The following is a 13,358-nucleotide window of genomic DNA, read 5'->3' on the forward strand; positions in this document are numbered from 1 at the left end:
TCCTAAAGTCAATGAGGAGCGGGGCTCTATTACAGTCAGCAAAGAGTGGGGAACTCCTAATCCTGAGCCTGGATATGTGGGATCTGGGAGTAGAGTGAACTGGGGGGAGGGGTACTTCTTTTAATTAAAGGCCAACTCTGGACACAACAGGGAGATACTGGAATCTTGCAGAAGAACAGGAGATCCCTACTGAGTCCCTATTTCTCCTATGGTCAGTGAGGAGCGGGGAGCGCCTAATCCTGGACCTGGATATGTGGGATCTGGGAGTTGAGTGAACTAGGGGGAGGGGTACTTCACTTAATTAAAGGCCAACTCAGGGTACAAAAGGTGATCCCCACTGATTCCCTACTTTTCCTACATTCAGGACTGGGGAGCTCATAATCCTGAATATGAAAATGTGGGATCCGGGAGCAGAGTGAACTGGGGGGGGGTTCTTAAAGGCCAACTCTGGACACAACAGGAAGTGACAGAAATCTTGCAGGAGATCCCTACTGACTCCCTAACTCTCCTATGGTCAGTGAGGAGCGGGGAGCTCATAATCCTGAACATGGATCTGTGGGATCTGGGAGCAGAATTGACTAGGGGGGAGGGGCGCTTCTTTGAATTAAAGGCCAACTCTGGATACAACAGGAAGTGACAGAAATCTTGCAGGAGATCCCTACTGAGTCCCTAACTTTCCTATGGTCATCAGGGAGCAGGAAACTTGTAATTCTGAACATGGATATGTGGGATCTGTGAGTAGAGTGAACTGGGGGGGAGGGGCACTTCTTTTAATTAAAGGCCAACTCTGGACACAACAGGAAGATACTGGAATCTTGCAGGAGATCCCTACTGAGTCCCTATTTCTCCTACGGTCAGGGAGGAGCAGGGAACTCCTAATCCTGAACCTGGATATATGGGATCTGGGAGTAGAGTGGACTAGGGGGAGGGGCGCTTCTTTGAATTAAAGGTCAACTCCGCACACAACAGGAAGTGATGGAAATCTTGCAGAAGAACAGGAGATCCCTACTGAGTCCCTAACTCTCCTACAGTCAGCGAGGAGCGGGGAGCTCCTAATCCTGAACATGGATACGTGGGATCTAGGAGTAGAGTGGACTAGACCCCAGCACTGCAGTCATGTCTCTGCCTCACTCTCTTAACTGGCCAATCACAAAACGGAGACTGGGACTGCTTGTTTTGTGAATGGCCAGCAGTAGAGGGAGGTGGAGTCAGAGCTCTGGGGTCTATGAGATCAGCAGCACTTACATGCACACAGGCTGGAGGTACGGCAGGATTTGAAGAATGTAGAAGGAAGTCTGAATGATGGGAGTGCGGGGGATGGGGGTGAATTTGAAGTATAATGGATAATGGAATGAACCCGGGTATGTTTATTGTGTCCAGAGTGGGGCTTTAATGAATGAAGTACCCCTCCCCCTAGGTTCAATCCACTCCTAGATCCCACATCTAGTATTAAGTTCAAGCCAGCTACTCAGTATCATCCATAAAACACAAATCTGTATTGGCTACATAATAAAACACAACTGTAACAGTCCAACGCGTTTCGGCTCTAGCTGAAATGCGTTAGACGCTTACAGTTGTGTTTTATTATGTAGTCATTATAGATTTGCTTTTTATAGGTGACACCGAGTACCCAGCTTGAACTTACTACTAATACAGTTTTCCAAAACAAATATTTTTTTCTGAATTTGTTTCAAAATCGCTTATCTGGCTGTAGCCGAAACGCGTTAGCCTGTTACCGTTGTGTTTTATCATGCAGCCAATAAAGATTTGCAGTTTATGGATGACACCGAATACCCAGCTTGAACTTACAACTGATATAATTTTCCTAGGAAAATTATTTTTTTAAAATTTGTTACAAAGTTTCTTATCTGGCTGTAGCCGAAACGCGTTAGCATGTTACAGTTGTATTTTCTCATGTAGCCAATAAAGATTTGCAGTTTATGGATGACACCGAATACCCAGCTTGAACTTACTACTAATACAGTTTTCCAAAACAAATAATTTTTTGAGAACTTGTTACAAAGTTTCTCATCTGGCTGTAGCCAAAACGCGTTAGCCTGTTACAGTTGTTTTCTCATGTAGCCAATAAAGATTTGCAGCTTATAGATGACACCGAGTACCCATCTTGAACTTACAACTGATATAGTTTTCCTAGGAAAATTATTTTTTAAAAATTTGTTACAAAGTTTCTTATCTGGCTGTAGCTGAAACGCGTTAACCTGTTACAGTTGCGTTTTATCATGCAGCCAATGAAGATTCACGTTTTATGGATGACACTGAGTAGCTGGTTTGAACTTACAACTGATATAGTTTTCCTAGGAAAATTTTTTTTTCAAAAATCTATTACAAAGTTTCTCATCTGGCTGTAGCCGAAACGCGTTAGCTTCTAACAGTTGTTTTCTCATGTAGCCAATAAAGATTTGCAGCTTATGGATGACACCGAATACCCAGCTTGAACTTACAACTGATATAGTTTTCCTAGAAAATTTTTTTTTTTTAAATTTGTTACAAAGTTTCTTATCTGGCTGTAGCCGAAACGCGTTAGCCTGTTACAGTTGTGTTTTATCATGTAGCCAATGTTTTATGGATGACACTGAGTAGCTGGTTTGAACTTACTACTAATATAGTTTTCCTAGGAAAATTATTTTTCAAAAATCTATTACAAAGTTTCTTATCTGGCTGTAGCCGAAACGCGTTAGTTGTTACAGTTGTGTTTTATCATGTAGCCAATAAAGATTTGCAGCTTTTGGATGACACCGAATACCCAGCTTGAACTTACTACTAATATAGTTTTCCAAAACAAATCATTTTTTGAGAACTTGTTACAAAGTTTCTTATCTGGCTGTAGCCGAAACGCGTTAGCCTGTTACAGTTGTGTTTTCTCATGCAGCCAATAAAGATTTGTATTTTATGGACGACACCGAATACCCAGCTTAAACTTACAACTGATATAGTTTTCCTAGGAAAATAATAATTAAATAATTAGTTACAAAGTTTCTTATCTGGCTGTAGCCGAAACGCGTTAGCCTGTTACAGTTGTGTTTTATCATGTAGTCATTAGAGATTTGCAGTTTATGGGTGACACCGAGTACCCAACTGATATAGTTTTCCTAAACCATTTTTTGAGAACTTGTTACAAAGTTTCTGGATGTAGCCGAAACGCGTTAGTCTGTTACAGTTTTATGTTTGTATTTATTTTTGGTTCTTTTTGGTTTTTACCACATACTTATTCACATGGGGGGCGGAATCTGAGGGCTCCCTTGTTAATGTGGGCTTCCAGACTCCAATAAGTCACCCCTGAACCCCCTGGGTTGTGGGGAAGAGGCCCCCCCGACCCCAAAGCACCCCCTCATATTGAGGGCATGTGGTAAGGTTCAGTAGCAGGGGCGGGCACTCGCTTGTCCCCTCCCCCTTTCCTGGTCTGCCAGGTTGCTTGCTCAGATAAGGGTCTGGTATGGATTTTGAGGGGGACCCCACGCCATTTTTTTAAAAAATGGCATGGGGTTCTCCTTAAAATCCACACCAGACCCGACTGTTTCCAGAACTTTTCATTGCCGGAAATTGCTTCTTTCTTTTTTTTTTTTTACATTCAGCTGTCGCCGGATGAGTCATCGGTTGTTAAGGACATGGCGGCCGGCTTGCCAGGCCCGCTCCTTAGCAACCAGCTATTCTTCAACTAGATTTCGGATCGGTCCATCAATGTTCCACCGATTCAAATTCTGATCGTTCCAGAAAATTTGAAGTTCGGTAGAAAATACGAAGCGACATTAGAAACAGAACGAATCTAAACCAAATTTTCCGTTCTGCACATGTCTAGGCAAAACCTATTTTAGCCGCTGTCCGTGGCGGCGCAGGCGGCGCTATCACGCCAGGCTGTCATCTCCTGTGAGCGGAGTTCCGCATAATCACGGGGGTCCTGTGTGGGCAGGGGCAGACTGACAACTCATGGGGCCCCCAGGCAATAGAGGTTCATGGGGCCCCTGTGTCCTCGCCCCAAACTCAAACCACACCCAAAAAAGCCTATGAGAAGGTACCAGGGGCATCTCATGGGGCCCCCTACTGACCCCGGGCCCTCGGGCAGTGCCCAAGTGCTTGAATGGTCAGTCTGCCCCTGCTCAAACCACACCCAAAAAAGTCTATGAAAGGTTCCAGGGGCATCTCATGGGGCCCCCTACTGACCCCAAATTCCCAAATGGTTAGTCCGCCCCTGTGTGTGGGGCGCTACTCCATTCAGTAGACCTGTTCCTTACATTCAGCCCCACAGTTGTTCCAAGCGTTCGGAGCTGAGCTGTGTAGTTCTGGCAGCAGTGCACTGCCCATGCCAGGTCAGTCATTGCACGCCTCATCTATTCAGAAGAAGCCTTGTATTCTTTTCAGTGAATGCAAGGCTTTCTGTGCTTGGAGGAAGGGTGGGTGGCTATCACGATCTCCCCACTTCCAATCACAGAAAGCCTTACATTACAAATGCTTTTTCTGATTGGAAGAGGTGAGATTGTAGCGTCCATCTGCCCTTTCTCCAATCACAGGAAGCCTTGCATTCAATGAAAAAAAGACCAGACTTTTTTTGATTGGAAGGGAAGACATTTTGAGTTTAATCCGCCCCTTCTCCAGTCACAGAAAACCTTGCATTCACTGAAAAGAATGTAAGGTATTTCTGACTGAAGAAGGGGAGTTAATGACATTCTTCCTCCCCTCTTCTAATCACAGATAGCCTTGCGTTCAGTGAAAAGAATACAAGACTTTTTTTGATTGGAATGTAGAACGTCTTGAGTATAATCCGCCCCTTCTCCAGTCACAGAAAACCTTGCATGCACTCAAAAGAATGCAAGGTATTTCCGATTGGAGGAGGTGAGTTAATGATGTTCTTTCTCCCCTCCTCCAACCACAGATAAACTTGGGTTCCGTGACACGAATACAGGGCTTTTTTTGATTGGAAGAGAGGACGTTTTGAGTTTAATCCACCCCTTCTCCAGTCACAGAAAACCTTGCATACACTGAAAGAGTGTAAGGTATTTCTGATTGGAGGAGGTGAGTTAACGACGTTAACCCTCCTCCAATCACAGAAAGCCTTGCATTCAGTGAAAAATATACAAGCCTTTTTCTGAATAAATGAGGCGTATGAGTGACCAGCTATGATCAGTGTACTACAAGTTTTAGCAGCGGAAGTTTTTGCAGCACTGCAGAGCAATGGAAGTAAATGTTTCGCTGATTGGAGCAGCAGACTCACGCAGGCTGACAACACGGCTCCCAATTAAGAGGCCGTGGCCTAGCGCTGTCGGCCCGCAACAGGAAGTGGCTGGAACTGAAACTTTGTAACAGATTTACAAAAAAAACCAAGAAACGTTAATAAAGTGAGACATGATGTCATAGACTGTGGGTGTCAGTGATGTCATGCAGCACGGTGCCGAGGCGTGTAACTGGGAGGACTTGCGTCGCATTGTGTGCGATTGTTCTTCATGTGGCAGAGAGTGTCATGGCATGTCACTGACATGTTACATATGATGTGCTGTCGGTGTCAGGGTGATTGATATGATGTCATAGGCATTTTCTGTGTCAAGGTGATGTGATGATGTCATAGGCATTGATGTGATGATGTCATAGGCATTGTTGGTGTCTGGGTGATTGATGTGATGATGTCATAGGTATTGCTGGTGTCAGGGTAATGTGATGATGTCATAGGTATTGTTGGTGTCGGGGTCATTGATATGATGTCATAGGCATTGTCGGTGTCAGGGTCATTGATATGATGTCATAGGCATTGTCGGTGTCAGGGTCATTGATATGATGTCATAGGCATTGTCGGTTTCAGGGTGATTGAAGTTATGATGTCATAGGCATTGTCGGTGTCAGGGTCATTGATGTGATGATGTCATAGGCATTGTCGGTTTCAGGGTGATTGAAGTTATGATGTCATAGGCATTTGTCGGTGTCAGGGTGATGTGATGATGTCATAGGCATAGTTGGTGTCAGGGTCATTGATATGATGTCATAGGCATTGTCGGTTTCAGGGTGATTGAGGTTATGATGTCATAGGCATTGTTGGTGTCAGGGTGATTGAAGTTATGATGTCATAGGCATTGTCGGTGTCAGGGTGATTGAAGTTATGATGTCATAGGCATTGTCGGTTTCAGGGTGATTGAAGTTATGATGTCATTGGCATTTGTCGGTTTCAGGGTGATTGAAGGTATGATGTCATAGGCATTGTCGGTGTCAGGGTGATGTGATGATGTCATAGGCATTTGTCGGTGTCAGGGCGGTTGATGTGATGATGTCATAGATAAGTGACTCAGGAAAGGGTCCCGTGATACCTCGGCGCAGCGTGGGCGGTGCGTCGCAGTGGAATTGCGATTGCCATGAGTTATGTAACACAGAAATATTTGTCACGCTTGCTCTCCTTTCCTCTCATATCCCGCTGGGAGAGTCCCACCATCCATGCCTTGGGCATAGTCGCAGCCATTTTTAATATGATTTTCAGGGGCACAATCATCGCAGCGCGGTGCGCACAGAACGTCCTGGGAGGATGGAGGCGCACCATGGACCAATGATGTGTCTCCTACCATGGCAGGTCCGAGGAGCCTCTGATGGCTGTGACTGGGCTAAGCAGGCTGTGGCAACGGGAGCCAAATATTTAGGGGGCAGCAGAACCCCACCTTATTACACCCTTCATTTACCATCTAACAGCTGTACTGAAACTACAAATCCCATCATCCCCCTCCCCCCTTTCTTTTTGGGGTCATGCCTAATAGCTGTCAACAGTCTTGCAATGCATCTTGGGACTTGTAGTTCCACAATACCTGGAGTGCGGAGGTTGCCGACCCCTGAAGATCCAGATCAAAGGAGGTGGAGTGTACAGCGTATTATATAGGGGGCTCATCATTTATTCAAGAATTTCCTTTACATTTATTTTTTTAGATACGACTTGAACAATTTTCCACACTTATTCCTTCTGTATTCCATCAATTCATAGATTTGAAGATTAGCCACTAGAGGGAGCTGTCATTGGCTCGGTGCAATTATTGTAACGCTTTCAGTAAGAGCTCATAGTTTATTGTAGCTTTTATCATGTCATTGTTGATATGACCAGGGCCGGGGGAGGGGGGGGGTACAAACAGCCCTCCTGTACCGGGCCCAGGACCCATCAGGTCAGCTGGGGGGCCAGCAGGGGCTGTCTATGGGCATCTCACAGCCCAACAACCTCCTAACCCTGGGTTCCCCTTCTTCTCCACTACTTATCCATTACTAAAACCCCCATTATCCCCCCCATGCCTGGCAGGGAGGTGGCATGGCCCAGGCACAGAGGATCTGCTGTGAGCCGTCCAGAGGGTGCAATGACAGCCCTACAGAAGGGGCCCCAAGGGCCAGCAGGTAATACCCCTCTAGATAAAGCTTCATTCTAAATCTCAAAGATGGGAAAGACCCCCTAAAAAAGACTGCAGGGAGATGCAGGGGGTGCAGAATGAAACATATTGGAAGATGCAGGGAGTGCAGAGTAGGGGGATCTAGAGTGAGGTGTAGTAGGGAGGCAGGGGGTGCAGAGTGGGGTGTAATGGGGACATCTTCCCCTCATCTTCCTTTCCCTCATCTTCCTTCCCCTCATCTCTCTTCCCCCCCATCTTCCTTCCCCTCATCTCTCTTCCCCTCATCTCTCTTCCCCTCTTCTTCCTTTCCCTCATCTCTCTTCCCCTCATCTTCCTTCCCCTCATCTTCCTTCCCCTCATCTTCCTTCCCCTCATCTTCCTTCCCCCCATCTTCCTTCCCCCCATCTTTCTTCCCCTCATCTCTCTTCCCCTCATCTCTCTTCCCCTCATCTCTCTTCCCCTCATCTCTCTTCCCCTCATCTCTCTTCCCCTCATCTCCCTTCCCCTCATCTCCCTTCCCCTCATCTCCCTTCCCCTCATCTCCCTTCCCCTCATCTCCCTTCCCCCCATCTCCCTTCCCCCCATCTCCCTTCCCCCCATCTCCCTTCCCCCCATCTCCCTTCCCCCCATCTCCCTTCCCCCCATCTCCCTTCCCCCCATCTCCCTTCCCCTCATCTCCCTTCCCCTCATCTCCCTTCCCCTCATCTCCCTTCCCCTCATCTCCCTTCCCCTCATCTCCCTTCCCCTCATCTCCCTTCCCCTCATCTCCCTTCCCCCTCATCTCTCTTCCCCCCCATCTTCCTTCCCCTCATCTCTCTTCCCCTCATCTTCCTTCCCCTCATCTTCCTTCCCCTCATCTTCCTTCCCCTCATCTCCCTTCCCCTCATCTCTCTTCCCCTCTTCTTCCTTTCCCTCATCTCTCTTCCCCTCATCTTCCTTCCCCTCATCTCTCTTCCAATCATCTCTCTTCCCCTCATCTTCCTTCCCCTCATCTCTCTTCCCCTCATCTTCCTTCCCCTCATCTCTCTTCCCCTCATCTTCCTTCCCCTCATCTTCCTTCCCCTCATCTTCCTTCCCCTCATCTTCCTTCCCCTCATCTTCCTTCCCCTCATCTTCCTTCCCCTCATCTTCCTTCCCCTCATCTTCCTTCCCCTCATCTCTCTAACCCCTCTTCTTCCTTCCCCTCATCTGTCTTCCAATCATCTTCCTTCCCCTCATCTCTCTTCCCCTCATCTTCCTTCCCCTCATCTCTCTTCCCCTCATCTCTCTTCCCCTCATCTTCCTTCCCCTCATCTCTCTTCCCCTCATCTCTCTTCCCCTCATCTTCCTTCCCCTCATCTCTCTTCCCCTCATCTTCCTTCCCCTCATCTCCCTTCCCCTCATCTCCCTTCCCCTCATCTCTCTTCCCCTCATCTTCCTTCCCCTCATCTCTCTTCCCCTCATCTTCCTTCCCCTCATCTCTCTCCCCCTCATCTTCCTTCCCCTCATCTCTCTTCCCCTCATCTCTCTTCCCCTCATCTTCCTTCCCCTCATCTCTCTTCCCCTCATCTTCCTTCCCCTCATCTTCCTTCCCCTCATCTCCCTTCCCCTCATCTCCCTTCCCCTCATCTCTCTTCCCCTCATCTCTCTTCCCCTCATCTTCCTTCCCCTCATCTCCCTTCCCCTCATCTCTCTTCCCCTCATCTTCCTTCCCCTCATCTCTCTTCCCCTCATCTCTCTTCCCCTCATCTTCCTTCCCCTCATCTCTCTTCCCCTCATCTTCCTTCCCCTCATCTCTCTCCCCTTCCCCTGACAATAATGAATGTAGATGATGGTTGGTGTGGCTCCCGGAACGTTGTCAGTACTTTGATCCTCCTGCCCGGTGCGTTCTCCTGGTAACATCATATACATAGAATTTGGCGGCCTTATGAAGGAAACGACAAATTTCTCCCATAGAATGTAGAAAGAGAACAGCAGATCCTAAAACACCCCCCCCCCATCTCATTCCTCCCCCCAGCCCGCCATCGTTTATGAATTTTCCCTTCCATTAAAGCCTACGCAGAATGCGTCCCATCACCCGCCTGAAGCGCGTCGAGCTGAAATCCCTCTGACAGGGAAGGCGCTCCGGCATCTTTGATCGGCTTTTACAGTCATAATCAGCTCCTTGATGTCATCACAGGTTTGGTATTCCGAGGAGCGTCCGCGTTCGTTTTCTCTCTCTCCGTAAAGTGAATCCATTACCTTTCCAATCCTGAGAAAAACAAGCGAAGTTCCAGCGAGGTTCAACAGCGGAACCTCCGAAATGAAAGACTCCCTGAAAATGAGGACCTAGGGAAGGGGAACCCCTCTCTGCTCCAAAATTCACATCCGCTTATTATACCATGAGGGGGGGGGGGGCGGCTTCAAGGATGAGACCACAGGGAAATCTCCCCATTATGGGAGGGGCTGAGACAACTACTGCAGAGGAATCTCCCCTTTGTGGGAGGGGCAGAGACACAAACTACTTGCGGAAATCTCCCCTTTGTGGGAGGGGCTGAGACCCAAACTACTTGCGGAAATCTCCCCATTGTAGGAGGGGCAGAGACACAAACTACTGGGAGGAATCTCCCCATTGTGGGAGGGGCATAAACACAAACTACTGCGGGTAATCTCCCCATTGTGGGAGGGGCAGAGACACAAACTACTGGGGGAAATCTCCCCATTGTGGGAGGGGCAGAGACACAAACTACTGTGGGAAATCTCCCCATTGTGGGAGGGGCAGACCATTGTGGGAGGGGCAGAGACTCAAACTACTGGGAGGAATCTCCCTATTATGGGAGGGGCAGAAACACAAACTACTACAGAAATCTCCCCATTGTGGGAGGGGCAGAGACACAAAGTGCTACAGAAATCTCCCCATTGTGGGAGGGGCAGAGACACCAACTACTGGGGGAAATCTCAGATGTATAAAGCCATTTAGATGTAACCTTTTAGTCTCTGACTGAATCAATGTACTATTTCATGAAGCTTCCCTGTAAGATTGATATATTTGTGCAGATCTGTGTAGATTTCCATGTACAGATGGCTACACTGGGGATGGTGGGCTTCCTGAGGGATTTGCGTAGAGATGTCTAGCTGGCAGCTGTGAGTAATCCGTACCCCGATTGGTTGCTCTGGGCTATTGCATATCATCCTTTTGGTTTTGCGCTGCTATGCCGTCTAATTAGCCTGGCAGTTGCTGCTACACACATAAGGTGACACAGGGCGAGCCGGTCCCCTGCCGCGGGTGACTCACAGCTCTCAGCCTGGCGCAGTGGGGTGATCACTGGGCTCCTGGTGGCCTCATATGACTCTTTCTTTCCCTGCAGGCAGTATGAGACGGTGGTTCCGGTGGAAGACCCCCTGGTCACAGAGGTGACGTCAACACTGCAAGAATGGGCCTCGCTATGGAAGCAGCTCTATGTGGTAAGTCAGTGGCCCCCGGGGGGAGGGGCATTGCAGGGGCCCCATGCACAGCCATTCCCACAATGCTATCTGCCTTCTCTCCGTCTACTGATCACATCCCAGACACGAGGGCTTCATTGTTTTCCTGGCACTTTAAACCCAGCAGCTGTTGCTGTAGTAACGTGTGTTCTGTTCATTGCAAACCCACACATTGTACTGCAGAAAGTCAGAGTCTTCCAATGTATAGACACAGAGACTTCCAGTGTATAGACCCGGAGCCATCCAATGTATAGACCCGGAGCCATCCAATGTATAGACACGGAGCCTTCCAATGTATAGACACAGAGCCTTCCAATGTATAGACCCAGAGCCTTCCAATGTATAGACCCGGAGCCATCCAATGTATAGACACGGAGCCTTCCAATGTATAGACACAGAGCCTTCCAATGTATAGACACAGAGCCTTCCAGTGTATAGACCCAGAGCCTTCCAGTGTATAGACCCAGAGCCTTCCAATGTATAGACACAGAGCCTTCCAATGTATAGACACAGAGCCTTCCAATGTATAGACACAGAGCCTTCCAGTGTATAGACCCAGAGCCTTCCAATGTATAGACACAGAGCCTTCCAATGTATAGACACAGAGCCTTCCAATGTATAGACAAAGAGCCTTCCAATGTATAGACACAGAGCCTTCCAATGTATAGACAGAGAGCCTTCCAGTATATAGACCCAGAGCCTTCCAATGTATAGACACAGAGCCTTCCAGTATATAGACCCGAAGCTGCAATGTATAGGCCCAGAGCCTTCCAATGTATAGACAAAGAGCCTTCCAGTATATAGACCCAGAGCCTTCCAATGTATAGACACAGAGCCTTCCAATGTATAGACACGGAGCCTTCCAATGTATAGACCCGGACCCATCCAATGTATAGACACAGAGCCTTCCAATGTATAGACCCGGAGCCTTCCAATGTATAGACAGAGAGCCTTCCAATGTGTAGACCCTGAGCTGCAATGTATAGAAACAGAGCCTTCCAGTGTATAGACCCGGACCCATCCAATGTATAGCCACAGAGCCTTCCAATGTATAGACCCGGAGCCTTCCAATGTATAGACCCGGAGCCTTCCAATGTATAGACACAGAGCCTTCCAATGTATAGACACAGAGCCTTCCAGTATATAGACACGGACCCATCCAATGTATAGACACAGAGCCTTCCAATGTGTAGACACGGAACCTTCCAATGTATAGACCCAGAGCCTTCCAATGTATAGACACAGAGCCTTCCAATGTATAGACACAGAGCCTTCCAATGTATAGACACAGAGCCTTCCAGTATATAGACACGGACCCATCCAATGTATAGACACAGAGCCTTCCAGTATATAGACCCGGAGCCTTCCAATGTATAGACACAGAGCCTTCCAGTATATAGACCCGGAGCCTTCCAATGTATAGACCCGGAGCCTTCCAATGTATAGACCCAGAGCCTTCCAATGTATAGACACAGAGCCTTCCAATGTATAGACACAGAGCCTTCCAATGTATAGACACAGAGCCTTCCAATGTATAGACCCAGAGCCTTCCAATGTATAGACACAGAGCCTTCCAATGTATAGACACAGAGCCTTCCAATGTATAGACACAGAGCCTTCCAATGTATAGACACAGAGCCTTCCAATGTATAGACACAGAGCCTTCCAATGTATAGACACAGAGCCTTCCAATGTATAGACACAGAGCCTTCCAATGTATAGACACAGAGCCTTCCAATGTATAGACACAAAACCTTCCAGTGTATAGACCCGGTGCCTTGCAGTGTATAGACACAGAACCTTCTAATGTATAGACCCGGTGCCTTTCATGTGTATAGACCAAGAGCCTTCCAATGTATAGACCATGAGCCTTTCAATGTATAGACCATGAGCCTTCAATGTATAGACCATGAGCCTTCAATGTATAGACCATGAGCCTTCAATGTATAGACCATGAGCCTTCAATGTATAGACCATGAGCCTTCAATGTATAGACCATGAGCCTTCCAATGTACAGACACAGAGCCTTCCAGTATATAGACACAGAGCCTTCCAGTATATAGACACAGAGCCTTCCAGTATATAGACACAGAGCCTTCCAGTATATAGACACAGAGCCTTCCAGTATATAGACACAGAGCCTTCCAGTATATAGACACAGAGCCTTCCAGTATATAGACACAGAGCCTTCAGTATATAGACACAGAGCCTTCCAGTATATAGACACAGAGCCTTCCAGTATATAGACACAGAGCCCTTCCAGTATATAGACACAGAGCCTTCCAGTATATAGACACAGAGCCTTCCAGTATATAGACACAGAGCCTTCCAATGTATAGACACAAAACCTTCCAGTGTATAGACCCGGAGCCTTCTAATGTATAGACCCGATGCCTTGCAGTGTATAGACCATGAGCCTTCCAATGTATAGACCTAAAGCCTTCCAATGTATAGACACAGAGCCTTCCAATGTACAGACACAGAGCCTTCCAGTATATAGACACAGAGCCTTCCAATGTATAGACCCAGAGCTGCAACATATAGACACAAAGCCTTCCA

The 13,358-nt window shown here is 47.5% G+C and overlaps 1 protein-coding gene across 9 annotated transcripts in view; it reads left to right on the plus strand.

Moving 5' to 3' along the window:
• DOCK3 (dedicator of cytokinesis 3) overlaps nt 1–13,358 on the plus strand; it is a 230,956-nt gene that overhangs the window by 101,969 nt on the left and 115,629 nt on the right. For all 9 annotated transcript variants that reach the window (XM_089663364.1, XM_089663365.1, XM_089663361.1 and 6 more), the window contains exon 5: nt 10,685–10,781. In XM_089663364.1, coding sequence (XP_089519490.1) covers nt 10,685–10,781 — 97 coding nt within the window. The remainder of the gene's footprint in view (nt 1–10,684; nt 10,782–13,358) is intronic.

Source organism: Staurois parvus, unplaced genomic scaffold (assembly GCF_062004578.1).
Source record: "Staurois parvus isolate SC_StPar_1 unplaced genomic scaffold, SC_StPar_1.0 ptg001673l, whole genome shotgun sequence".
Lineage (NCBI taxonomy): Eukaryota > Metazoa > Chordata > Amphibia > Anura > Ranidae > Staurois > Staurois parvus.